Source organism: Drosophila kikkawai, chromosome 3R (genome assembly GCF_030179895.1).
Source record: "Drosophila kikkawai strain 14028-0561.14 chromosome 3R, DkikHiC1v2, whole genome shotgun sequence".
In the NCBI taxonomy this organism is placed as follows: domain Eukaryota; kingdom Metazoa; phylum Arthropoda; class Insecta; order Diptera; family Drosophilidae; genus Drosophila; species Drosophila kikkawai.
The window spans coordinates 18,634,078-18,659,707 of NC_091731.1; the positions used below are offsets into that span (position 1 = coordinate 18,634,078).

At 43.4% G+C, this 25,630-nt stretch overlaps 5 protein-coding genes across 12 annotated transcripts in view; all 5 read left to right on the forward strand.

Moving 5' to 3' along the window:
* The first annotated feature begins 38 nt into the window (after positions 1 to 38).
* Positions 39 to 4,193, forward strand: LOC108075632 (ankyrin repeat and SAM domain-containing protein 1A). Of its 2 annotated transcripts, none has more exons than XM_017168170.3 (8): positions 39 to 174; positions 247 to 1,013; positions 1,611 to 1,737; positions 2,030 to 2,361; positions 2,482 to 3,323; positions 3,384 to 3,623; positions 3,677 to 3,808; positions 3,869 to 4,193. In XM_017168170.3, exons 1-8 carry the CDS (start codon positions 71 to 73, stop codon positions 3,968 to 3,970), a joined length of 2,646 nt encoding a protein of 881 aa, XP_017023659.1. In that variant the 5' UTR covers positions 39 to 70; the 3' UTR covers positions 3,971 to 4,193. The 2 variants fall into 2 exon arrangements, with proteins under 2 accessions (XP_017023659.1, XP_017023660.1); XM_017168171.3 differs by having other exon boundaries at positions 2,069 to 2,361.
* Positions 4,194 to 4,353: 160 nt separating this feature from the next.
* Mink (Mitotic spindle and nuclear protein) lies at positions 4,354 to 7,183 on the forward strand. The gene is made up of 4 exons (XM_017168203.3): positions 4,354 to 4,776; positions 4,846 to 6,321; positions 6,380 to 6,454; positions 6,515 to 7,183. Exons 1-4 carry the CDS (start codon positions 4,761 to 4,763, stop codon positions 7,123 to 7,125), a joined length of 2,178 nt encoding a protein of 725 aa, XP_017023692.1. The 5' UTR covers positions 4,354 to 4,760; the 3' UTR covers positions 7,126 to 7,183.
* Positions 7,184 to 8,143: 960 nt separating this feature from the next.
* On the forward strand, positions 8,144 to 9,628 carry Trf4-2 (Topoisomerase related function 4-2). Its single transcript, XM_017168150.3, has one exon. The coding sequence runs from the start codon at positions 8,241 to 8,243 to the stop codon at positions 9,402 to 9,404; it is 1,164 nt and encodes a 387-aa protein (XP_017023639.1). The 5' UTR covers positions 8,144 to 8,240; the 3' UTR covers positions 9,405 to 9,628.
* A 96-nt stretch (positions 9,629 to 9,724) lies between these two features.
* On the forward strand, positions 9,725 to 12,463 carry pit (probable ATP-dependent RNA helicase pitchoune). The gene is made up of 5 exons (XM_017168149.3): positions 9,725 to 10,046; positions 10,107 to 10,325; positions 10,520 to 11,200; positions 11,262 to 11,887; positions 12,027 to 12,463. Exons 1-5 carry the CDS (start codon positions 9,866 to 9,868, stop codon positions 12,351 to 12,353), a joined length of 2,034 nt encoding a protein of 677 aa, XP_017023638.3. The 5' UTR covers positions 9,725 to 9,865; the 3' UTR covers positions 12,354 to 12,463.
* Positions 12,464 to 17,236: 4,773 nt separating this feature from the next.
* Positions 17,237 to 25,630, forward strand: part of how (protein held out wings) — a 41,201-nt gene continuing 32,807 nt past the window's right edge. For all 7 annotated transcript variants that reach the window (XM_070286353.1, XM_017168014.3, XM_017168016.3 and 4 more), the window contains exons 1-2: positions 17,237 to 17,366; positions 17,996 to 18,470. In XM_070286353.1, the coding sequence (XP_070142454.1) occupies positions 18,137 to 18,470 (334 nt within the window). In that variant the 5' untranslated portion in view covers positions 17,237 to 17,366; positions 17,996 to 18,136. The remainder of the gene's footprint in view (positions 17,367 to 17,995; positions 18,471 to 25,630) is intronic.

Below are 25,630 nucleotides of genomic sequence, written 5' to 3' on the forward strand. Positions count from 1 at the left end.
TGCTGACATGTGCTCGCCTCTGTTTTCGCAGTAACGACGTGGTGGAGACAGCGCCGCTGGAGGAGCAAGGATGGGAAAGGATCAGCACCTGCTGGAGGCGTCGCGCGGCGGCGACATCAAGACAGTGGACAAGTTGCTGGAGCATTCAAACAGGCGATTGGGACCACTGGCCAGGTGAGTCATCATCCCAACGCTCGTACACCTGCTGCCGAAAATGGATAATTAGCTGTTTCTCTTGGATTTCAGCTTTCGCCGCAGTCCGAACATCAACTGCCGGGACATGAATGGCTATACATCGCTGCACCATGCCTGCCTTAATGGCCACAGCAACATTGTCATGCTCCTGCTGTCCCACAACGCCCTGCTCGATGTGCCCGATATACGTGGCTCGACACCGCTGTTTCTTGCCGCCTGGGCGGGTCATCAGGATATCGTTAAGATGCTGCTGATGCACAGACCTTCGGGTGCGAATCCCAACGCCCAGACCATCGAGAACGAGACGCCGCTGCACTCGGGCGCCCAGCACGGTCACAATGTGGTAGTGGGCATTCTGCTCGCCTATGGTGCCGATCCTGCCATCCGTAACAATAGCTTTCAGACGGCCCTGGATCTGGCCGCTCAATTTGGCCGGCTGCAGGTGGTCCAGACGCTACTTCGCCACTGCCCGGACCTAATAATGCCATACAAGCGGCCGGATCATGTCGAGGGCGAGCTGCTGGGCTGGTCGCCCACTAAGCACATATTCACGCACACCTGCCTTCACCTGGCCAGTCGAAATGGGCACAAGAAGGTGGTGGAAACCCTGCTGGCAGCGGGCGTTGATGTGAACATACTCACCCATGCGGGCAGTGCCCTCCACGAGGCGGCTCTCTGTGGCAAAAAGTCTGTGGTTGTAGCGCTCCTCCGGGCCGGGATATTTGTGCATGCCACTGATGGGAATGGACGCACAGCCCTGGACATACTCTCCGACTATCCTCCGCATGTGACTTATGACATTGTGGGTGCAATAAATGGTGCGTATCAACGGCGTTTGGATGGATCGTAGGGAGTTAGTTAGTTGTGCCCTTTTACCTATGGTTTATATACAGAAAGTGTTTGTAGAAATCGTTAAAGTTTTTCGTTAAGGTTTTCAATTAACAAAAACTAATAATCATTTTGTTGTTTGTATAGCTTGCTAGATATGTTGTTAAAGTTTTCCAAGTTTAGGTTGTAATGTCGCGTAACGAAACTATTTGTTTAACCTTAGAAATATAGCTTAACTAATAACACTAACAATAAATGATGGACCACAAAAACCACCTTAAATCGAAATATCCAAACGAAGCCAACTTTTCAGGCTATGTGTAAGTTTTGCAGTTTATATTTCTTTCTTAGAATTTATAAAGGCTTTGCTTAATCGACTTTCCATGACGGAAAGAGCTCCGATCCAGGCAAAACATGACGATTTCTGATCAAGGTTTAAATTAAAAACTGATTATAATTGAAGCAATCAATTGATTGTGAAATGTTTAAGGGAATCCAAGAGCAATTAAGTGATGAGGGTAACTTCAAAACCAAGAAAGAGTCCCAAATTAGGGTGCACTTTAACTCCTTCCACCAATCTTTTTCAGAGTTCACCCAGGCCACAAGGGAGCAGCAAAGGCCCATTGTAGTGGAAAACGGAACACAGTCTCTGCCAAAGCGGCTGTATGAGAAGAACTCGCAGCGCCAGAAGCAACCGTCGGCCAGGCAGAGGAAGTAAGCAACCAGCAGCACCATAATGCACTGAGACACGCCCACACACCCACATGCACTACTGCTGACCCTAATTAACTTAGCCCGCAGCTCATATCATTGTCATGTCGGAGAGCGCACTCATCCCCACTCGCACTTGAACCATTCACTCATGTCCCAAGTCCAAGCCCTCGCCCACTAAGCCCACACACATCAGACTCGGTTGCGCGTTCTTCAATTAACTCTGGTCTGGATATCGTTTGATCTCTTCTTCCATAACAACCACCCGCCACTCACTCAATCCTCCGCCAAATAGAAAGCAAGATCAAGTCAACGGACTCTCGCACTCTTTAAGCTCGCTGGATGTGTTCGCCAAGGCGCCTGAGAACTATCTGCAGATGAAACCCATTTTGCAGCAGAAATCCTTTGGTGATGTGAACGAACTCCAGGCGGCGGATGGCGACTGCGACGGCGATGGCGATCTCTGGGCCAGCTACAAGCCGGTTTATAAGCAACCAACACTGCCCAGCTTTCGGACCTGTAGTGACATCTCCAATGGCTCGGTGCCATCGAGATCCTACGAGTATATAAATCTGCTGAGGAATGGCTCTGCCAGCGACGATAATTCAGCGAGCACCAGTAGCAATTGTACGTAAGCAAACACTAAATAAGGAGTCAGCTTTAAATTAACAAAAATTAGAAGAAAAAACAATTACGTATAACCTATGACTCAACTAATGATACATCTGGTTTTTACGATTATTTCAGCTGCGGTGCGTCAACAGGCGGTGGCCACATATGTGGAAATGTCGCTGCCTTCTCAGGCTCCAGTGCCCAAGCCACGCACTCGAATAAACGGCGGAGAATACAACGACTATGCGAATCTGTTGCCAATAGATGAAGTGGACGGCAGGCTGCCAGTTGTGGACAATAACAACAATAGTAACAGTAATAACAATCAGGGTAAAGCCACCAGCAAACTGAGAACTGTACGCCACTCACCCACACCGGATTATCCGCCGCCCACGGTCACCGAGGCGGAGCACACAATCTTTAACTTCATTCAGCCGGCGGTTACCCTGCGTAAAAGCAGCTTGCTGGAAGCATGTGATTCCCCGCGGACAGCCAACTCCGTTAGCTCCGATCAGGTGGAGGAGTTTGTGGCCGATATTCCATTCGCTGGCCTCTTCAAGGGATCAACTTTGAACTTGGCCCCGGATATGACAGATGGCAGGGCAGGCTCAGTGCCGGCGGATCGCGAATTTCTCCGCTCGCCCAGCATGGTGCGATCGGCGCACGCACTCAACCATCGCCGCAGCTTATCCAAGCAGCGCTACTCCGCGCTAGGCGAGGATTTCAGTGCCTCTCGGGTGTGGGCCGAGATAGATACGATCTTCGAAAACATCGGCAACGAGGTCTCGGCAAAGGAGGAGCATGAGCCGGCGCAGCAGGAGCCACAGAGCCTGCCAGCAAATGGAGAGGATTCGCGGCAATCGCTGCACATACGGGACCCGGCGGAACTGTTGCTGGGCAATAAACAGAGTTCTGCGTCCAACTGGTGCCATTTGCCCTATACACTGATCTACGACGAAGTACGATACGCTCTGTTTGTGAGTATAACGTAATAGGATCTAAAACTTGATTCACAATTGACTATCCCATTTTTTTAGTATCTCGGCTCGACGGTAATACGACAATTGCAGGGCACACTTTCAACACGAAAGTCCATCCAGAAACTGAAGATCGATGAGGAGAACATGAAGTCGGCGGCGAGTGTCAGCGATATTAGTTTACTTGAGAACTGCACCACTTCCACAAAGTATCTAAAGGCGGCCAATCTCCAGACGCGTCTCAACGTGGACATCGCAGTTTCCTGCGTTGGCGTCAAGTTCATTGACCAGGAGAAAATGGTACGCACTCGGGCTGCCTTATGAAGATAATCTCATTACTATTGCTTTTTCAGACTGCCATTTGTTGCCATGATATTGAGAATATCAATTGCGTTTGCCAGGACTCCGAGGATTTGCGCTACTTTGCCTACATAACCAAAGAACAGGAACTGCACTATTGCCACGTCTTTATGGTGGATAGTTTGGTGCGTAAAAGGTTCTCACACTTGTTATCCTTTCGATAGCTAATGCATTCCTTTTTACAGGACCTAGCTAAGGAAATCATTCTGACCCTCGGACAGGCCTTTGAGGTTGCCTATCAGCTCGCTCTCAGCAGACAGGGGACGCCCCTAATCGAAGAGTGCTAAGCCAGGAGCATGTGCCACAAATGTTTATTATTTATTTTATTGCATTTTACATGTAAATGTATTTTTCATTTGCTAGTCGTTGATGCCATTTCGATGCTGGCTTTGCTACGCATAAGGCAGCATGCTCACATTTTTAAGTATTTAGAGAGAGTTTTTATTTTTTTGTATTTTAAATACATTTATAGAGTGTTTGTAGACGCAATAAAACAGCAATTAACTGTTATTTGCAGCTCTTTTTATTTAAAAATTTGATGAATTCATGTTCTCTGTTGTGCTCCAATAATAAAAGGTATTTTACCGAATGTATAAAGAATTCGTTTTACTTAGAATCTATCAAGAAAGCGTTGACATTTTGCTCACAACTCAGAACTTTAAAAACAATAAAAGCAACAAAATTTGAAAAATTTTAAGAAAGAGCCGTTAAGATTGAGAAACTTTACAACACTGAGTAGTATTATTAATGAAGCCGGACTGGGACGGTCTGGCAGCCCTGGACGGTTCAATTGATCTCGATTTTGTCACATTTTGTAGTTTGTTTTTATGTTAGTTGGCATAGTCCTTCAAAGTTATATTATTTTCTAACGAAAAACATAAAAATAAGACATTACTCGCCTTAATACGTATCTGCTTGTGTTTGTTAAATTCATATTCATTAGGTGTAATTGCAAGATCGCACTGCGGTCACACTGAAGCAAACAACTTCAAATAATACCGTACAGTTTAAAAGAAGAAGATTTCCCATTTCGCGTTGTTAAATTAATTAAATAATACGTATATACTTGTGCGGAGAATGGAATCCACTAAAGGTAAGCGAGCATGAAGCGTAAATGAATATATTTTCGGGATAACTAAGTCCATTTTATTTAACAATAAAGAAAACGATGCTGGCGTCTTGGCGCCGTCGCAGGAGGACGCCATTGCAGCTGAAACAAACACTCCAGTGGCAAAAAAAACGCGACAAGCGATGCGAAAGAGGATGGACAGCACTGTAGATGAGTCGGAACTGCATTCCGAGCCACCGAAGACACCGGGTACTATGGGCTCTGGCGCTCTAGGCAGCGAAACGCCCCGACGCAGCTGCAGGAAGAGTGTACGGCCGCCCATTGACTATGAAGACATAGTGCGATCCGCCAAGAAATTGATTTCGGATGAAATTGATGTCCAAGAAGAAGGACAGCAGCCAGCTGTTCACAAATGGAATGCAGCTGAGGTTGGCAAGAGCACACGCAAGCGCGCCCGCAAATCCAAGCGGATGACCAGCAAGAAGCTAAAAGCGGAGCAGGATGAGCAGGGGTCTACTGGTACAGAGCAACCCGGGGATAAACTGCAGGAAGAGGATAAACCGGAGCAGCTAAAGGATAACCTGAAGCAGTCAGATGTCCAAGAAATGCAGGCAGAGGATAAACCGGAACAGCTAAAGGATAACCTGAAGCAGCCAGATGTCAAAGAGATGCAGCCAGAAGACAAACTTGAGCAGTCAGGGCTCAAAGAGAAGCAGCCAGGGGTTAACGAGGCAGAAGACATCATTGAGATGCCAAAATCAAAATCCAAGAACAAAACCGTTTCAAGGAAGAGCTACAGGGTAACCAAAAAAGCAGATACACCCGCTCAATCGACGCTCAAGAAGAAACGCAATGCTATATACAAGCATATTGTGGGCGACGAAGATATCGAGGAGCTAGGCTTAACTCCACTAGACGCCGAAAGCTGCGAGGAGGATGCAGGCGAAAAGACCTTACAGAACGATAAGATGGTCCCACTCGCATTGGAAGAGAAGTTCGCTAAAACGCCAGAGACCCTGGGTGAATCCTATGGAGTAGGTGGGCAAGCCGTCCAGGAAGAGGAAATGCCGCTTCAACCGCTTGAAGAGGAAGAAATGGCATCGCTAATTATGCTCGACGATGATGATGAAGCCGAGGTGCGGCCACTGAATACAACGTTCGATGCAGATGACATCAAACAAGAGGATCTGAGTGTCATCCTAGTGGACAGTCCTTTGGTTGAGTCAGTGAGGGAGGGACCGAAGTCATCGATTAAAGTGGTCCTCACTAACTCAGACGATAAAAATGAGACTCTATTAAACCTTGAATATACATCACAAAAGCCAAAGGGCAACCCTTTTCCCATGCCATTTGTAACAAAAACCGAGCTATTCGATTCCTCGGAGCCATCTGAAAGTGACCAGAATAAGTTGAAGGCAGAACCCAGATATGGACGAAGACGTTCTAAGTCGGCCAACGGATTGAACGATGATACCATGTCGCGGACCGTCAGTTTCCGAAATTCTCCCATCGAGATAGTCAGTGTCGCCGAAATCGACCATCGCTGGAAAGAGGCCGCCGCCCCTAAAAGTGAGTTTTTGCCTTGGCAAATGTCCACAATCTTTTCCTTATCCTACTCCTTTTTTAGATGTCACCAATCGCCGCAAACGCTCCAAGTCGTTGGATGAGAAAATCGTATTTACCAGCCGCCTTCCCAAGCCCAGTAAGTAAACGCAAACTGCAAGCATCCCAAACAGAAAATGAATAATTTATGTTCTTTCAGAAATTCAAGGGCTACCCAAGCCCAAGCCTGTTACACCCAGTCAGGTGAAGAAGCGCACCAAGCTCCCCGATTTTTCAGCTCTTCATCAGAAAGAGTTCGCAAAGATGGAGAGCCTGGTTGATCACGTGGAGCGTAAGGCCGAGCGCGCCAAAATCCTGACCACTTCAGCCTTAAAGAAGCCGCTAGGATCCGCAGCCAAACAAGCGCAAGGCTTCACTTCTGCAGCAGAGCGTATACAAGGCGCACGTCCAAAGGCTTCAAAGAAATTCGATATTGCGGCTGTTTCTACTGTGGCAGCTAAAAATCCAGAGAAGAGTCTGCCTCCATCCCGACTGCCACTGAAGAGCGCCCATAATGTAACAGCGGTACCGCGGCCAGCTTTCAATCTGTCCACCGCCACAGTCAAAACTTTCAATGCCACATTTAGCAGCAAGCCTGCGGAGCCGCGGAAGGACAAGCTGGCGGAGCGGCGACAACGCCACATGGATATGTTCAAGGGCAGAGCAGCGACGAAGGCTCCAGACAAGAAGGCGGCAATCATCCGTGGAGTGCGTACGAATCGGCGCTTTGAGCTGCAGATGCAGCACCGTAAACATCTTGAGGAGGATTAATTTTAGTGTTTTATCTGTTTATTCTTTATTTTAAAAAATGTTAAAAAGTATTTAAGTATTTGCGTCGAGTCTCCTTTTGTCAAGAATTCGTCGCTTTAAGCTGTAGATGCAGCACCCTGAACAATGTGTTTAGTTTTTTTCTCTTTAATCTGTATTTAAATTCAAGTATTTGCGTTAACGTTTTTGCTTTTGTCAGAAATTCCTTCGAAGAAGTTGGATCTATTTAAATTCGTTTTTTCTTTATCCATACATACTTACAAATAATGTGGTTTTTATACTTTTAACTAACGTGCATTTCAATAAAAGTACGCAAGCAAAAGGTAAATGCCTTAAAAAAACAAATCTATTACATAATTCCTAAAATTTTTTATTTTTATATTCCCGCAAAGGATTGTATAATCTCATCATACAAAAGTATTTTCATTACAGGTGGTATGGAAATCAAATCACTATCACGGAAGTCCAAAGTAGTACATATGAACATATGTACATATGTACATGTTTGAATGGAAATTTATGTAAAAACATACTGTGTCTCACTTTTTATTAATTAAATCGCGGTAATTCATTAAATCTATTAAAATCTGACGAACTTAATTATTGGCACAGTTTTTCTCCATTAAATATAGCGATATTTAAATGAAACAAATTTTTTTAAAATATAATGATAAATTTCCAACCAAATGAACTTAATTTTATTCATGTATATTATTCCCCTTATTAAAAAAAAATCAAAAAACTAAAAAACTGCTAAATTTCCCTTAACAAAATTATTGGCTAATTGTGAATTATTCTGTAAAAATTTGTACATAAATCGCAATTCCCAAGAAACCTTGAAAACATACATAAATCATAAACGTCTGTGGAAAGTTTTCGTACAGTTTTAACTAATTGTTTTTGTTAAATTAATTTAACCCCTGAGTCCTAGGCTACAATTGCACGAAATCGCGTTGAGTTGGCAGCCCTTTGCCCCCAGTAACGGCACTACGAATATTGCCGCAAAATGGAATCTAACTTTTCTACTTGTTTTACGTTCTCATTCGCTTTGTTTTTTGGTTATTTTGTCCAGGTCGCGTCGCAAAGGGAAAGCAACAACAAAAAGCAGCAGAAACGAGATGTGTGACGCCGCGAATCCTATAAAGCTTTGGCAACTATCCCCAATGGCTTACGGGAAGGGGATTCCGGCGCTGTGCCTGCTGCATCAAGAAATCGAGCATTTCTACCAATATATCCAACCGACGCCAACAGAGTTCTATCTGCGTGCGGAAGCCGTACGCCGCATAGAGGACGTTTTGCTTTCTCTGTGGCCGAGCGCATGCGTGGATATCTTTGGGTCCTTCCGCACCGGCTTGAATCTGCCCATTTCGGATATCGACCTGGTGGTGCATCTCGGCAGCTACTGGAGTCCAACGCTGCTGCATGACCTGGAGCGCGAGCTAGTGGCCCGCGATGTGACGGATCCGATGACCGTCACTGTGCTGGACAAGGCCTCGGTGCCGGTGGTAAAATTTACGGAGCGCGTCTCGCGGATCAAGTTCGATGTGTCGTTTAATGAGGCTGTGTCTGGCGTCCAGGCTGCCCAGCTGATCATGGACTTCATCAGGAAGTTCCCCGAGCTGCCCAAGCTCGTTATGGTGCTCAAGCAGTTCCTTCGCCTACATGGACTCAACGAGGTATATAGCACCGGCGGCGTCTCCTCCTACGCGCTGACCCTAATGTGCGTCAGCTTCCTGCAGCAGCAGACGCACACCAACAAGAAGTACAACAGCAGCAACAAACTGGGCCAGCTGCTCCTGCAGTTCCTCGAGTACTATGGTCGCAAGTTTGACTTCCTAAAGTACTCCATTTCGGTGCTTAGCGACGGTGGTCGCGTGGAGAAGGAGCACCTGAGATCTACTTTGGGCGGAAATAACTGGCAATCGGTGCTCAGCATCGAGGATCCGGTGACGCCCACCAACGATATAGGACGAAGCTCGTATGCAGCGTTGCATGTTATACAGGGATTCGAGGCCGCCTTTCTCAAGCTCTCCAAGTTGGTGGACTCCGACCCGGCGAAGATAAAGGGCCCCATTCTGGGCAGCATTTTGGATGTGCCACAGGACGTGCTCAACTACCGCGCTTGGGTGCAATTCAACTTCCAACACATTCTGCCTCCCCGCAGCAGTTTCAGTTCCAGTTTCAGTTCCGCCTCCGAATGCCAGCCAGAGCATCCCAAGCCGAGCAGCCCAGCGTCCGACACAGAAGACGTGCGGGACGACCGCCATGGATACCGCCGATGAGAAGGAGATGGATGGTCCGTTCCAAAGTTTAGACCTAGTTCGCTTAAGTAGTTTTACGTTAATGTTAGTTTTACGGCATATTTTATAGAATGACTACCATAATAGGCTTTTCGGTTCACTTTTATGCATGGCATATATTAGAGCTGTAATTTAAGACTAGCACTTGCGTACCAATAGCCATTTCTTTATATATATAAAATATAGCAGACCGATTGAAGATATTTTTGAACTAAGGTTTTACATTATATATTGTCAATTCAAATTAAAGAAGTTGTGGCGCTCACAAATACGGTCTTTTTATTAAATAACCAATCGAACTATCGCCTTCGCAACTATCGATAGATACTGTCATATGTTTAATCGTTATCGCTAGTTGCTGCAACACGTGCGCGCTTCTTTTATAAGGAAATCTTTTGTTTTTAACCATTAAAATATATTAAAAACGTAACCCACTAAGCACCATGTCCATCCGGGAGAAGCTGCTAATGAAGAAGATTGTGAAAAGGGAGAAAATGAAGAAGGAACTGTCGCAGAAAAAGGGCAAAGGCAAGCCTCAAGTGGCCGAGCCACCGCAACAGAAAAATAATAAAGCGGGCAAAAAACAGCAAAAGCCAAGCAAAAAGCGTGTGGAGCAGGAGGAGAGTAAGACCGGGAATATTTGGATGCTCAAAGCATATGAAAGTGACATTTTCCATTCCGCAGACAATGATTTAGAGGAGGATTTCCAGGAGGCACCAGCGCCGCCCAAAAAGAAGCAACAAAAACAACAACAAAAACGGCCACAGATTCAGGTGGCCAACTCTGATTCGGACTCAGACGAGGATGAGGAGGAGGACGACAGCGTAGACCAGGAGGAGGAGGAGGAGGAAGATGAAGACCAAGATGTGTCCAACGGAAGTGAGGAAGATGAGCCGGAGGAAGGTCAGTTGCCGTTTAAAATTAAAAGACATTAAACTACTAATGATGATTTAAAGGCGAATTTGAAGAGCTCTGGAACAGCGAGTTAATGCTGCCAAGAGCAAGCATGAAATCCATTTAAAAACTAACTGAAGAAACCCCATTTAGCACCTCCAAAACCTAAAATGAATCTCCATTAATCGAATTCCATATTTCAGATGAAGCTGATGACGAACCTGTGCCCGCCAAGAAGACAAAGCTGCTGCCCAACAAGCTGGAGAATGGCAAACCGGTGAAAGATGATGAGCCCTTCACGGTGGAGTCATCTCTAGCAGCCCTTGATTACCGGGATTCGGATGACCGAAGCTTCAGTTCCTTAAAAGGAGCCGTATCCGAGGCGACGTTGCGAGCTGTCAAAGAGATGGGCTTCACCGAGATGACTGAAATCCAGGCGAAATCACTGACACCCCTTTTAAAGGGACGCGATCTTGTGGGTGCTGCCCAAACGGGATCCGGAAAAACGCTGGCCTTCCTTATTCCCGCCGTGGAGCTGATCAACAAGCTGCGATTTATGCCGCGCAACGGCACCGGTGTCATAATCATCTCACCAACCCGAGAGTTGTCCATGCAAACGTTTGGTGTGCTCAAGGAGCTGATGGCACACCACCATCACACCTATGGCTTGGTAATGGGCGGCTCCAATCGTCAGGTGGAGAGCGAAAAGCTGGGAAAGGGTATCAACATTCTGGTCGCCACGCCTGGCCGCCTGCTGGATCATCTGCAAAACTCGCCCGATTTTCTGTACAAGAACCTGCAGTGTCTGATTATCGATGAGGTGGATCGTATTTTGGAGATTGGGTTCGAAGAGGAGCTCAAGCAAATCATTAATCTGTTGCCAAGTAAGAAACTCGAACTTCTCCCAAAGTCTAGTGCTTGGATTAACCTTTTGATTCCTTTCAGAACGCCGCCAAACGATGCTCTTCTCTGCCACACAGACGGCTCGCATCGATGCCTTGTCCAAATTGGCCTTGAAGGCGGAACCCATTTATGTGGGTGTCCACGACAACCAGGACACGGCCACTGTTGACGGTCTCGAGCAGGGATATATTGTGTGCCCATCCGAGAAGCGGCTCCTCGTCCTCTTTACGTTCCTCAAGAAGAACCGCAAGAAGAAGGTGATGGTATTCTTTTCATCCTGCATGTCCGTCAAGTACCACCATGAGCTCTTCAACTACATTGACCTGCCGGTTACCTCCATCCATGGCAAGCAGAAGCAGACGAAGCGAACGACGACCTTCTTCCAGTTCTGTAACGCCGAGTCTGGCATCCTGCTGTGTACAGATGTGGCTGCCCGAGGTCTGGACATTCCGCAGGTGGATTGGATCGTGCAGTTCGATCCTCCAGATGATCCGCGCGAGTACATTCACAGGGTGGGCCGAACGGCCAGAGGATCGGGCACCTCCGGTCACGCCCTGCTTCTGATGCGACCCGAGGAGCTGGGCTTCCTGCGCTACCTTAAGGCTGCCAAGGTACCGCTCAATGAGTTTGAGTTCTCCTGGCAGAAGATTGCAGACATTCAGCTTCAGGTGGGTTTTTAGTTAGATTAAGTAATTTTATCAAATTTAAAAATTTTCGTAAGCCGCATTCCTCCCCAAATACCTTTGAAAAGTTTACGCAAATGTAGACTAAACCTTGCACTTTTTCTTGTCCTCTTGTCTCTTGCAGTTGGAGAAACTCATAGCGAAAAACTACTTCCTCAACCAGTCGGCTAAGGAGGCATTCAAATCATATGTGCGGGCCTACGACTCGCACCAGCTGAAGCAGATCTTCAATGTGAACACGCTGGACCTGCAGGCGGTGGCCAAGAGCTTTGGATTCCTGGTGCCGCCCGTGGTTGACCTGAAGGTGGGCGCGGCCAAGCGCGAACGGCCAGAGAAGAGAGTTGGCGGCGGTGGTTTCGGTTTCTACAAGCAGATGAACGAGGGATCGGCCTCCAAGCAGCGACACTTCAAGCAGGTCAACCGGGACCAGGCCAAGAAGTTTATGCGTTAGACTTAGATTAAGCAGATATACCATTGCACATTGTAGAGTCTGCTACCTTATTTGAGTGTGTATGTATACATATATAGGCAAGAGATATTAAAGTAAATGTTTCCATTTCACGAATTCACGTAACCATTTGGCAGGCCGGGCATCATCACCATCAGCTCACTCGCATCCCACTCTCATCTCTCGATGCGGATGTGGCTTCTCCTTATTTGTGGCTTGTTTGTTTCAAATGTTTATTGTTGTCGCCATCGAGTCGAGTTGAGTCGCGACTTCCCAAATTTGGGCGATCGCCGCCGCTTTTTATTTCGTGTTTCGCCCGCTAAATTGTGCCAGTTTATGGCCCACGCTCCCGCCCCAGTGCCCCTCAAACTGTGCCGGCTGTGGCGCTGCTGTTTGTTGGCACAACTCTAATCGATAATCGGGCCGCTTAATCAATTGCTGACTTATGGGCGCCCACTGCACATTTGCGCATTTGCCAATTGATGCCAAAAGCAGCCGCAGCAGCACTGGGCGATCAATTTTCCAATTCAAACTCGTTCCACCCGCCCTCTTAAGAGATTCCATCACTTACTCGCTCGCATGCATGTGCCCAAAAATGCTTTGCAAAAATTGCAGTGTAGCTTCAGTTAAGTTGGAAAGAGATTTCTCAGTTTATCCCTTGAGGACTTTGCAGCTTTCTGAAGAAAATGATAATCCCTACATCACTGGGGGATAAGCACCACCGATAAGACAGTAATGTAAGTAAGTCCCGGGTAGCTATGGATTTTGACAAAAAATAGTATTAAAAAAAATAATAAAAATAATATAAATAGATATACATAGATAACGAATAGTAATAGTAGTTTTATAATATTTTCCCACGGCTTTTGTTTTTCCCAATTCTTTTTAAAATTTCTAGATAATGGATTGGGATTTACCTTTTTGTGCTGTTGTAGAAGTTCAACTGTAAATGCGCAGTGGTTGGTGGCCATCGAAATGTATCAGCAAATTAGATGTGGTTGGTGGGGGCGTGGGCGTGACGAATGTCGAAGACCACAACGCCATACGCCCACATGCATACGGACAATATGTATGTATTGCCAACGCTGTGCTAACGATGATTCTGTGAATGAATACCAAAGCTTGGTACTGCCTTCATTCATTCATGCGTCCCTCGGAGATCGTGGTTAGGTTAGTTTTGCCAAGTTTTGCGGCTTGTTGGATTCAATCAGCTGCCGGAGTGTAAATGCAAAGTGGAAACTTTATGAATGGAATCGGGAAACGGAAAGCGGGCATTGGGGGCTGCTGACTCCACCTGTGTGTCGAGGCGTGTGACACACGAAATGCATACGTACAGGCGACAAAAGTCACATAAATTCGTTGTTTATATAAAGATTAACAAAATATTTCTGGTTCCTTTGTCATTTTTGTACACCTTTCCAATTCTTTAAAACAATACTTGGTAAAGGTTTTAAAAACGCTTCTTGAGCTCTTTCCTTAATGTAGAAAAGTACTTCATTGATAAAAGTTTACTAAATACAGATACTATTGAACAGTATCTATCAGATATAAAGATATACATAGGTTCATATGTTTAACTGATCAGCTTTCTATTAACATAAATGACCTTGTGCACATACATATGTGTTATTATTTGAAGAGCTATTATGCTCATCCCAAAGAAAAAAGTACATTCAATATTGAGGTCAGATGGAAACCTCTTTGGACACCTTAGTTGGCTGTGCCCCTGCCCAACGATGTGTGAGTGTGTATCCACCATATACAAGTACTACATGTGTGGGTGTCTCAGCTTGGCATTTTCTGGGCCTGCAGCAGGCCCCAAAAACCCACAAAATCTCAAAAAACTGGAAAACCGGAGGAGAAGGCGGCGCCCACACGCGTGTCATGCGTAATGGAAACAACTACAAACTGGTTAATAGCCGTCCGACCACCGCCTGTCTTTAAAGCCAACATACTGCTAATTACACACTCTCACACACCGGAGATTTCTGTGTCGGTGGTAAATTAAGAAACAGAATGGTTAATTTGGCGGTGTTCAATGGACAAAGCAGCCGTTAAATGTCTTGGCCAAATTTGCATTTGGCCCGAACGTGCAACAGACAAAAAAGGATTCCTCCGCCTGGTCAGCAGTTGGAGCGCACACAATGAGTGTTACTCCGCCTGGTGGTTTGTCAATCTTTCTGTGGAACCACTTCCTTATATGTACGACACTAGGTCAGACAATCGAAGTGCATTTCAGATGCAATATTTCTCTGTACTTAGCCAAATAAAGTGTAATAATTCTGTCTCCACAAAAGTAAAGCAATTATGTTTATACTGTAGGGGAAATTGAAGACCGGAGAACTTTTAAATAAAATAACCACTTACTTTACTTACACTTTAAGCGTAAAATATGTCTCTCGGTTTAACATGGAAAAAGGTTTAAATGGCTTGCATGTTTTAAAGTATATAAATTAAAGAGGATTTTACTTCAATTTGTCAATCAAAAGATTAAAAAAAAAAAAATACGAAAACTCTTAATAGGTTTTACAAGTTTTGCAAGTATATTTCTTGGAAAACATCCATTAAAATATCTTAAAATCCAGTGGATAATGCATACCGCTTTTCCGACCATTTTGATAATTTCCTCGTCAAACTTTACAGCGCTGGAGAACTTTTGTTCACTTCCCTAAGAAAACAGAAAGTGCTACCCGAAACGACCCATATACAATGCAACACCAAAGGAAAATTTCAAAGCCCCAATGAGATTAGTGGCCCACGAAAAACTTGGCATTTTGGATCCGCCAGATGTCCAAATAGAAATGCACGCTACGTAGGTGTATCGGATTGGAAAGGGCTTTGGGCTTTTGCCGCGCAGAGATGTGAATCGGAAATCCATAAGCATACAATGTCTCAATCACTACGCACATTGACACATATTTCAATGGCAGTAAAACTGTATAATGGGGCCGTATAATATAATGCCCGGCCCACACACAGACCAAACCGCGATCCCCCTCATTCCGAACCGAGCCAAGCCAAGTGCACACGAATTTGGTGGGACTAGGGGACTTGTCGCGGCCAGGTGAGGTGGCAGTTCGGTAGTGGGCGCCTGCTTTCCAATGGAACAACAGAGTGGCCAATGTCCATCCAAGACTTCGTCCACACCAAACTTTCACGTCTCATTTAAAAGCATGCGGGTGCTGGCTGCACTGAGAAAATAAGCCATAAAGATTAACCAGATTAATACGTGATATGTTTTGAATAAATTAAGAATAGAATATGAAATGAAGATTATAATATTATATTTTTCTCATCTATGCATATCAAGTAAGATATTTTAGATCTTTATTCACTCAATGAGCTATCTTTGAGCTAGCAAGTCGTGGTTTTATTATAAAACAAGAAAGAAAACTATCTTCGGGTACCCGAAATTTGTATACCCCTGCACTAATCATAACTAATCAAAAAATTCATTAGTTTTAATTCGGAAAAACTTTTCTGTGCTAGTCTTTTGCAGGTTAACAAGTCCTTTTAATGAATTTTAAGAGGTTAACATTTTTGCAAAGTTTTGATCATTTTAACGATGAACCCCTTAAAAATGTTTGAAAAAATGGGACGCGCCTATTGGAGCTGATCAATAAACATATATGTATGTATGGATATTTTTAATATTACATTCTGGGTATAAGTGCGACAAGTAAACCAATTTTATTGTGAATAATCAGGACGTGTTTTTCCCTGTGTGTGTAAGGCACTTGAAAACATACGGAAGCCAGCGAAAAGTGTCTTTTTGCGGTGGAAAGTAAAAGTTGTCGCCGGCCTTGGGTCGCTTATATGGCGAAGCTGTCGAAACGCTCGCGAATGCCAATTTTCCCACATACATTTCGCGGCAAAGTAACAAAGTTAACACCAACATTTGGCCAGTACAGGTTCGGGGCCCATTTCCATGGTATTATGGGCAAAGTGCTAGCCCCCGCAAATATGTCCGCTTGGTTCTAATCGGCCAGCAATTTCCGTGTCCAATTAATACTTTCGGTGGTATGGTTTACCAATAAAATTTGTTTATTTTTTAGTCTGGTCTTCATAAAAATATGTTTTTTAAATGTTTTATTTCTTTTTTGCGTGTTATATCAAACCCCTCCCCCCTTGGTCTTAATTTAAATTCAACGCGCCAAATGGCTGCTTACTACTAAGCCAGGTGGCAACGCCAAGCGGTAATGGCATGCCATTAACTAATCGGTCATTTTTAATTCGTTGATTGATTGCCCACTTTCGTATTTAACTAATTTGGGCATGTTTTGCAATTTGTCAACTTAAATATTCACATTTAAGGGCAAAATATCTTGGTTAAGCGAACCAGCTGCACAACTCTATTTGGCCGAGTTGGCAACGCTGGCACCTGATCGCTCACACTGACAGCATGGTGGTGAGTAAATATTGTCAGAGAGCGCGTGACGTCACAAATTCAGTTTGGTGACAAATTTGTATGGAAGAATTCAAAATATTCGTTATAATTTTCGTAAAGATAACTAAAATCTATTACAGTTTGTGTTAAAATGAGTATTAAATTAATAGTTATTTTTTAAATATTTGTTTACACACAACATTTGTTACTTGGTGAATATAATTTTTAATTTAATATAAATTTGGTTATAGAATAAAGAAAAAAATAAGCTATTGTATACACATATAAAATTATTCATTCAAATTGCAAAATATTCGTATTTTAAGTCTCATTTACACAATTTCAAATAAGTTGGCATACAGATTCGATTTTGTGACGTCATGCGATGAGAGAGCGGAGCAGAGCACTCATGCTGAAAACGCCACCCCGTGATCGCACTGCCATGATCTCACACTTACAACGTTTTGTGCTCTGCGCTTCGCATTCAGTTTCTTTTTCTCTTTCTTTGCGCACGGTTCAGTGGTAGAAAAACTAGGAGGAATCGTCCATTTCCAGTGTAGTCCGAGATCGTTCCTGTCCGACTCGAATATATCAAATAAACAAAAAGGAATCCTCAAAGAAACAAAGAAGTGTGTACCAACGGAAAAAGCATAAAACATTAAAATCGAAACGCAATGCGAGTGAAAACGAAACGAAGAATAAAAGCCAGAAGGCAGCAGGCGACAACAACAAATACATAATCAGCAACTGTGCATATTTCTGCGAAATTTTCAACGTTTTGAGTTTACATTCGATTAGCTGCCAACGCGTTAAAAGTCCAGGCAAAGGAATTTCTCACCTATTTGTCTAAAACCACGGAAAATAAGAAGAATAATTTGCATATAAAATTATTTTCATTTTTGTTGTATTTGCTGTTGCAGCAGCCAAACGAGCGAGCGAGAGAGCGAGATCAGTTATTTTGACATTCTGCTTTCATTCATCTCCGTCGTGGTTGTTGCGCTCACCCTCACACATACCCGATTTTACTGTATTTGCCTGTGCCTGTGTGCGATCGCCGAGGAATTTTCTGTCTTCGCTTTCGACTTGCGCCCTCTCTGAGCGTGCCGTTTTCAGTCTCTCTCTCTTTCCCTGCCTGTTGTTGTTGCCTCTGCTGCTGATCGAAAGAAAAAGACTTTTTGGGTGGAGTTGTTTTCATTTCGTTTTCTGTTATAATTGTTGCTCGCGCACGAATCTTAATGAATTTCTGTAACTCCCACAGTAACTCGTGAAACCAGAAGAAATTGTGCAATAATTAATTACAAAATAGAGACAAAATCCAGTTAAAATTGTAACCAGAATCTCGCCGAGAATAAACAAAGTTCCCCACCAATACACACACAAAACACACACAACCAACACAATGAGTGTCTGTGAGAGCAAAGGCGTTGTGCAACAACAGTTGCAGCAGCAGTTGCACCAACAGGCCGCCGCCGCCGCAGTAGCTGCTGCGGCTGCCGTGCAGCAGCAGCAAGCTCAGGCTCAAGCGCAGGCGCAGCAACAGGCCCAAGCACAGGCTCAAGTCCAAGCGCAGCAAGTCCCACAGGTGGTGGTGCCCCAGCAGCACCTCACACCGCAGCAGCAGCAGCAAAGCACACAGAGCATCGCCGACTATTTGGCCCAGTTGCTCAAGGATCGCAAGCAGTTGGCCGCCTTCCCCAACGTCTTCACCCACGTCGAACGTCTGCTGGACGAAGGTAAGCTCGTTACCGGGGGAATCCCCACTGCGTTAGCCAGGAATCCTAATAAACGGTTTAGAATGTTCAGAAAATATAATTTCACCAGGTTGTGAAGTTGTATTTCTAATAGACATATACGCCGCCGCGCCACGCCGCCGCCGCCGCCGATTTTTGCCTTATTTGACGCGCCGCCGCCAAATTATGAAAATAACGGCGCGCCGCGGCGCGCCGCTGGTGCGGCATCGGCGCAGCTTCAGCGCGGCCTTCAGTGTCATTGTTCTTTATAAAACTTTAAAAAAAATAAATAACTCATTAAAATGGCCTTTTTGCCTTATTTGACGCGCCGCCGCCGCCGGTTCTTTCTGACTACTACGCCGCCGCCGCCGAGTCATTTTGACCTCTACGCCGCCGCCGATGCCTTTAACCATCGGCGTAAACCTCTAATTTCTAACACTAGCTTTGCGAGTCTGTAAAGGGATTTATGAAAATTTGAGTTATCCAACGAAACTGGTGATTGATTTTGTGACGTGCGCAAATTTTAGGTCATTGCTCATAGAAATGCTTAAAGTAATCATATTAATTAATGGGTGTAAGCAGAATTTATTTCTTAATTATCTTATATGTTCCTTTTGATTCTTGTAGATAAACATGATAAACCATTTAGGATCGGAATCTAAAGAAATTATATTTTCTAGAAATCTAAGACCATTTGGATTTTTTAATTGAAATCTTTAAAGCTTAGGCTTTAATTTTTGTTGTTGTATTTTTTGTTCTCAATTATCTGAGCTTATGTAAGGAATACAAAAAAAAGTGCTTAAATAGAAGCTGTATCGGGTTTGAAACAAGATTGGAACTCCTGGAGTTGGAATTATTGGGTTAAAAGGCCTGACGATCTGGCGTGTCTGGTTTGTGTCTTCCTCCCTTCCTTTTCGCCAGCTCCTCTCCTCTTCTCCGGCGGCGATCGTCTCGAGTTCTGAGTTCATTCCACCTTACAGCAAAAGAACCGAAAGAAGAGATGTTTGTTATTTTTAGTGACTTCCTTTTTGTGCGCCTCTTCGCGAGCGCGCTTACTCGCCCGTCTCTCTCTGTTTTCGCTCTCTCCTTTTGTATGTGCTTGGCCCCACACTTGACTTCCCTGTATTGCCTTTGTTGTTCCTATTATGATTTCTTTGTTGACTCGGCCATTCGTACACAAAAATGGAGAGGGAGATGGAAGACAGAACCTCCCGGGGGGGAGAATCCCCCGACCCGCTCGCACTCGAATGCGGTAAAAGTGTAGCAAACGTATCCGAAAGATGCATGAATTACCGCCGCGGCCCACGCCCGACCGAAATCTTAAAGATACCAAGCAAACACTCTTAGCGACAAACCAACAAAAGTCAACTTTCGGGGCGGAAAGAAGGAAGGATGAGGGCGGTGGAGGGAGGAGGGGCGTGCCACTACCTGGTCGCATCTTGTATCTTGTATCTCGTATCTCGCAGCTCTCGTTTCTGTATTTGCCCAACATCTGTTGCCCATATGCAGGCCGGCAGCGAATGTATGTACGGGTGTGTGTGTGTCGCCTCGTAATGACAAAATTATGTTGCACAGATACACTTACAGATACAGATCCGCACCCCGCAGATACGGATTTTCACGGTGCGGTACTTGCGGATTGTTAGGTACCGGTACCAAGCAACCAGGGTATGCACTTATTTGTGCAAAATATATTTTTAAAACTTCCGCACTCTCTTTGAGACTCTTTGACCAGCTACCAATTTGGCTAATATTAAGTTCTAGTCGAAAATAAAGAAAAACTACTTTTTTTACTGTATAAAAGTACATTGTAGGTTTCGTTCCAATATCAATGTAACTTAAAACACGATTGAGGTTATATAAATAATTACTTCTTATCTACAAATATTTTCTTAGCACGCTGAATATTAGCTGTTAGTTATAATTATGGTTATGATGCATTAGTTTTTACTATAGAAATATAAGAGAATTTTTACTTCAGTAATAACATCAATTTATTTCAGCAGATCGTTGCAAATAATAATAACAAGATACTGATCATTTCTTGATTAAAATAATTTCCAAGAATAAGAACCTTATCATTACCGATCTGATTATTGATCACCGGGTATCGTACAGTCGGAAAACTCGCCTAAAACCATTTATTCTTGTTTTGGTTTTATTTCTGGCATAGCTGCAAACTAGTTTGCCTGTCTACAAATTGTATTTACTAAAAGCAAAGCGTTGACAATTTGTAAAACTCGTTTCACCAGCCGCAAAAATTGAAGGAAGAGAAAAATATACAAACAGTCCAAAGAAACAAAAACAGTCCCAGATTTGGAACCCACCTCGCTGGCTTATCAGCTTAGTGGGAGTGTGTCGAGGCGCTCGGACTGGATTTGGGACCTGGGAACCCGGAGCGACCACTGTCCATGGCTGTAGTGTATACACATCCACTGCCGCTAACGGCTTTCAACTTTTCAACTTGCTAGAAGTTTTCGGTTTTTTCTCATTTTGCAACTTTCTCTTTTCAATTGCTGTCGTCGCTGGGTTTTGTTTTTGTTTTCGTTGACTGCTTGACATGCGGGCCAAAAACTCAGCGTTCACATGCGGTCGGTTGAGCTACCCAAAAAAAAAGAGTTTATGTTTTGCCCTTTTTCCCCGGAGGTTACAGAGAATGTATTATCGGGGTTGTCTTGCCTTGAATATTAAATATTTATCTGCCCCAGAGTTGTCAATAAATTTGTAATGATTCATAGGATAAATTTTAAATTAATGTGATAAAATGAAAAAGTAAATCTAAATGAATACTTATATAAACATCTTTTCAATAATTTTGTGTTAATTCATATCATTCATTTTGATTCTAAGAGTATCTTCTAAATTGTATTTCCTCTGTTATATATACATATAAAAGAATTATTAATTCAATCTCAAATTTAACAATAAAATGTTTATGTTAAAAGCTTTGCTGTGCATTTTTATTCGAATCTTATTGAGAACGAGCGTGCTACATTCATACGAATGCTTACTTTTAATGCCATTTTTCAACACAAGCATAAGTTAAGTAGCTTAAAATGTTTTTTAAATATATTTGTTTGTAGATACCTGCATATACTTTGGGTCTGTTAGCGATATTGCGAGAGATCTAATTAGGTTTCTGCCTTACCTCAAGCAACACCTACAACAACACTCACCGCCGCTATAGCTGCCTGCCTTTGAGGTTGTGGTTGCCGTTTCAAATATTGTTATTGTTGCGGGTGTGCAGCAATGTTTGCTTGGGGTTTTGGGCTCGGGGTTCTGCTTCTGGCCGCAATCATCCGTTGGCTACCTGTTGGGCGCTCCGCCGTTCACTTGAAATGCACAGCTTGCGATTACATTTGAATGGCTGTCTGTGTAGAAATATCTATGTATATTTACAGTGCGTTTCGCAGTTGTAAGACTCGCTAAGTAATGCGTAAAAGTGATGGAAATTATAAATTAAAAGTAAACAAAATATATTTCATTTGTTTGCCTTTACTTTTGACTTATAATAAATATAGTACTTTTATTTTGTGATAATGATTCTGTTGATTATTTTATTCTTTACACATTAAAATAATTAAGTATCTTGTAGATCTTTTTAATCAATCTATATCATAAAAGTATGAAACATACTGTACACTTGTATAGTTTTCTACATACGCTGCTTCCTTCTGTTCATTTGCCGCGTTTTTATCGTCTTCATATTCGCTCGACGCTTTTGGCACTGCTGACATAAATTTTTGTTGTTATTTTGACGAGTGTTGTTTGTTTTTTGGGATCTCTGACTCACGCCCAAAAGCGAAACAAAACGAAGAATGAGTTTTAAGTTTTGAGTTTTGGCAGCCAGCATTCGCATTGTATCTGCTAGATAGCTTTATGACACACGCCGCTGGAGCACGTTTCTTCGCCCGAATTTGAATCCATTTCTGTATCTGTATCTCCGGCCGCTGCTGCCGTATCTGTATCTCAGTCGTATCTGTATCTGCTGTTGCTGATGCTCTCCGCTATTCATAGTCGTCGCATTTTGCACAGTTGAAGTGTGCCTAGACTGTGTGAATAGTAGAGACGACGTCAGGAGAGCAGCACGCCGATCTCGGGTTACCGGCGACCAAGCATAACTGCACGTACAATATCGCACTCGCAGATATCACTTGGTCGGTCCGCCAGATATCACAGATATCTTCCGCATGACGCTTGTTTACCTGGGCCATAATGCAAAATAATGGCTAGAGGACGGCGCAAACAATCGTTTGATATGATAAATTCCTGGCAGGGGGAAGCTACGCCCACACCTGACCGAAATAAAAATAGCGAAATACGCTGTTACTGCAGCCAAGGTGTATCTGTCAGATATGCATCCAAGTTGAACAGCGACACAGACTGTATATTGTGCATCCGAAAACCTGAGAGATAAAAACCAGAAAATAGCAGGCCAAAATCAAATTACGTACACCCGCATCGTGTGAATGTTTATATGGCCGATATATGTATCTATCTATATATATGTATATATATATATAAAGTATACACCGAATTGTATATATAGTTGGCCGAATCGCGGCGGTCTGTATGAGTGTGCGTTTTCGGCGCTCCTCGGATACAGAATTTTTCTTTTTCTCTCCGCCCGACATTTTTCATGAAAATTTGAAATGTGTTTCATTTCATCTAATTTTAGATTATTGGAAAATGGTCTTTTGCTGCCATCGCAGCTGTTGGAATTTCGTTTCATTTTGGATTTTCACCGTTTTGGGGCGTTGTTTTCTTCTGGCCAGAAGACTCATTGAGTCAGAGTCATTATAATCGGAAATTGAAGTGGCTCGTTGACATTAATGTGGCGGCTGCTGCTGCTGTTGGATTCGCTCTCTTCACCACCGCGTTCAATGCAAACACAGCGAGCTGAAAGACAAACAACTGATTGGAAACTGATGAGCCCATCCTCGCCTTAAAAAAAAGATACATTCGATTCAACCGATCCATTGATCATCCAAAGTTACAATCGATTTGTTTTTGTTTAGTTTTTATTTACCAGAGACCAAGCACACGGCAAGAAATTATAGTTTTATTTTGGGGACACCTTTACTAAATTTTTTTTCACACCCAAAATGTTTTTATTTACAAGATTAATGGTCAAATGTAATATTATAAATAATGATCAAAATTAATACAAGTTTTTTTTAAAGTCCCCAAATTTATAAATATTTTTCGCTGTGCAGCAGAAATAGCTAAAAGCTGCCATGAGCATTTTAATTTAGTATAGGCACGGCTTTCGGTCCTGGGCTTCCACGTTCCCTAACTGACGTGCTCATAAATTTGTTGACAATTGTTATGCGGAACGCGTAGCCCTCCATCCTATTTGCCTCCCCGTCCCCTTGCACCCGCACAAAAGCAATCGATTTCGTACTCTACCATACAATCATATACGATCCTATACAATCCGATCCGATTCGAGCCCCTGCCCATACACGTCTCATTGCGTTTTCAAATTCAATTAAAATCTTTTGTCATGACCATCGATCGCTCGCTGCCTGCCGTCTGCTTTGTTTTGATTTGTGATTTGCTGGCGGCCAAAAATGCAGCGATGCGTTTGCACGGAAGTTGAACATGGCTCAAAAAGCAAATGAAGCCATCGTTGACAGTTAGTCGATTGCAGTGATGCCACCGGCTTTATTGTTGGCATCGAAAGGGCATTGATCGGTAGTTAAAGGTCGGTGGAGCGAAAGTTTCTGGGGGGCTGGAGAGTTTTCGTTTTGGCCGATTGAACTCGGCATGGAAAGTGGTTGGGAGTGGACTGATTAGATAACGGAATGAACCCTTATAATCTAATGACAGTATTACGGTATTTGATGTAAGAGGCTTATAAAATTAGTTAATTAGCTTTTAACGTATATTGATGGTTAAAAAATTGAAGAACTTTTCGCTTATGCCTTGATATATGTATATTTTACATTTATAATGGATTAATCCGTAAGAATCTCACCGATCATAGAATTTTCAAGAGCTCATTCTGAACATATCTTAGAGGAGCAATTAATGGGCCACTTGTTTGCTATTGTTGATGCTTACATTTAAACCGCTTCAATTTATGGGTGTAATACTCATGTATCTTCATCTGGAGCAGCTGCACAAGATGCCAGTAGTAAAGGGGGGAAGAGATACACACTCAGCCTTCAATTAGCGTTTTCCTTGGAAATCGTCTATGTTTCTGCGCTTTATTTTTCTTCCCCCCTTTTGTATTTTGCCAGCTCCCACACACTCAGTCATGGAGATTTCGTCATTTGCCAAGTTATTTGATAGCCAGGCTGCATCGAATGTGTTTGTTGCTATTGTGGCAGAACGAATAATTTTTGACAAAAATAGCTAACTCAAAAAAAAAAAGCTCAAAAAACAAAATGGGAAACAAAGCGCGTAATTAAAATATTTTTCACATGCTCGGGTTTCTTCTCGGCACGCAGCTCACACACAACACATGGAAATTTCAGCATGGCGCCCCATTCCTGAACTACCCATCTGCCCCTCACCGTTACACTGAGAAAAAAATTCGGTAAATCTGGTGGAATTTGAAAGTATAAACCTTCAAGTTGTAGTTTATGAGAAAAGAAAGAAATAAATAAAAAATAACCATATTGCAAAAGTTTCTCTTAAAGATCATATTTATTGACTATAAATCTTAAACCCATTCAAATTCCTACTTAAAGGTTTTATCTGCGATTTTAAATCACTTTTAATTTAAGGAATAACACAAAAAACAAAGGGTTTAATTCATGAATTCCTTTCGCCGAATTTGATTGTTTTTATTCTCCGTGTACCTCCCCCTTTTTCTACCACCGAGATGAGGCACGCGACTACCAGCAGCAGCAGCCATGTGGCATTAGACAATTGCTTTAATATGCCACCAGGCAGGCAGCCGACAAGCTGCACAAATTGAACAATTTGATAACAAATGTGATGGGGAAGGCAGGGAAAAGACAAAAGGGGCCCGGGGGAGGGACACTTGAGCTGGAGATACAAAGAGGCAACATTGTGAATATGGCCTTTGAAGTTGCCTTTGGCTTTCGGTGCCATATGGTCGTTTGTATCTGCGATTCTACTCTTCCCGAACTTGCAACTCCTCGACATATATGGGCATCCGAATGGATGCCACTTGAAGCGGCCGCAAGTGA

Coding starts and splice junctions, on each gene's coding strand:
- LOC108075632 (XM_017168170.3), top strand. CDS start 71: ATGGGAAAGGATCAGCACCTGCTGGAGGCGTCGCGCGGCGGCGACATC. Junction 1,738..2,029: donor CCGTCGGCCAGGCAGAGGAA/GTAAGCAACCAG, acceptor TCCGCCAAATAG/AAAGCAAGATCAAGTCAACG. Junction 3,624..3,676: donor TCATTGACCAGGAGAAAATG/GTACGCACTCGG, acceptor TTGCTTTTTCAG/ACTGCCATTTGTTGCCATGA.
- Mink (XM_017168203.3), top strand. Junction 6,322..6,379: donor AGAGGCCGCCGCCCCTAAAA/GTGAGTTTTTGC, acceptor CTCCTTTTTTAG/ATGTCACCAATCGCCGCAAA. Junction 6,455..6,514: donor CAGCCGCCTTCCCAAGCCCA/GTAAGTAAACGC, acceptor ATGTTCTTTCAG/AAATTCAAGGGCTACCCAAG.
- Trf4-2 (XM_017168150.3), top strand. CDS start 8,241: ATGTGTGACGCCGCGAATCCTATAAAGCTTTGGCAACTATCCCCAATG.
- pit (XM_017168149.3), top strand. CDS start 9,866: ATGTCCATCCGGGAGAAGCTGCTAATGAAGAAGATTGTGAAAAGGGAG. Junction 11,201..11,261: donor AATCATTAATCTGTTGCCAA/GTAAGAAACTCG, acceptor GATTCCTTTCAG/AACGCCGCCAAACGATGCTC. Junction 11,888..12,026: donor TTGCAGACATTCAGCTTCAG/GTGGGTTTTTAG, acceptor TGTCTCTTGCAG/TTGGAGAAACTCATAGCGAA.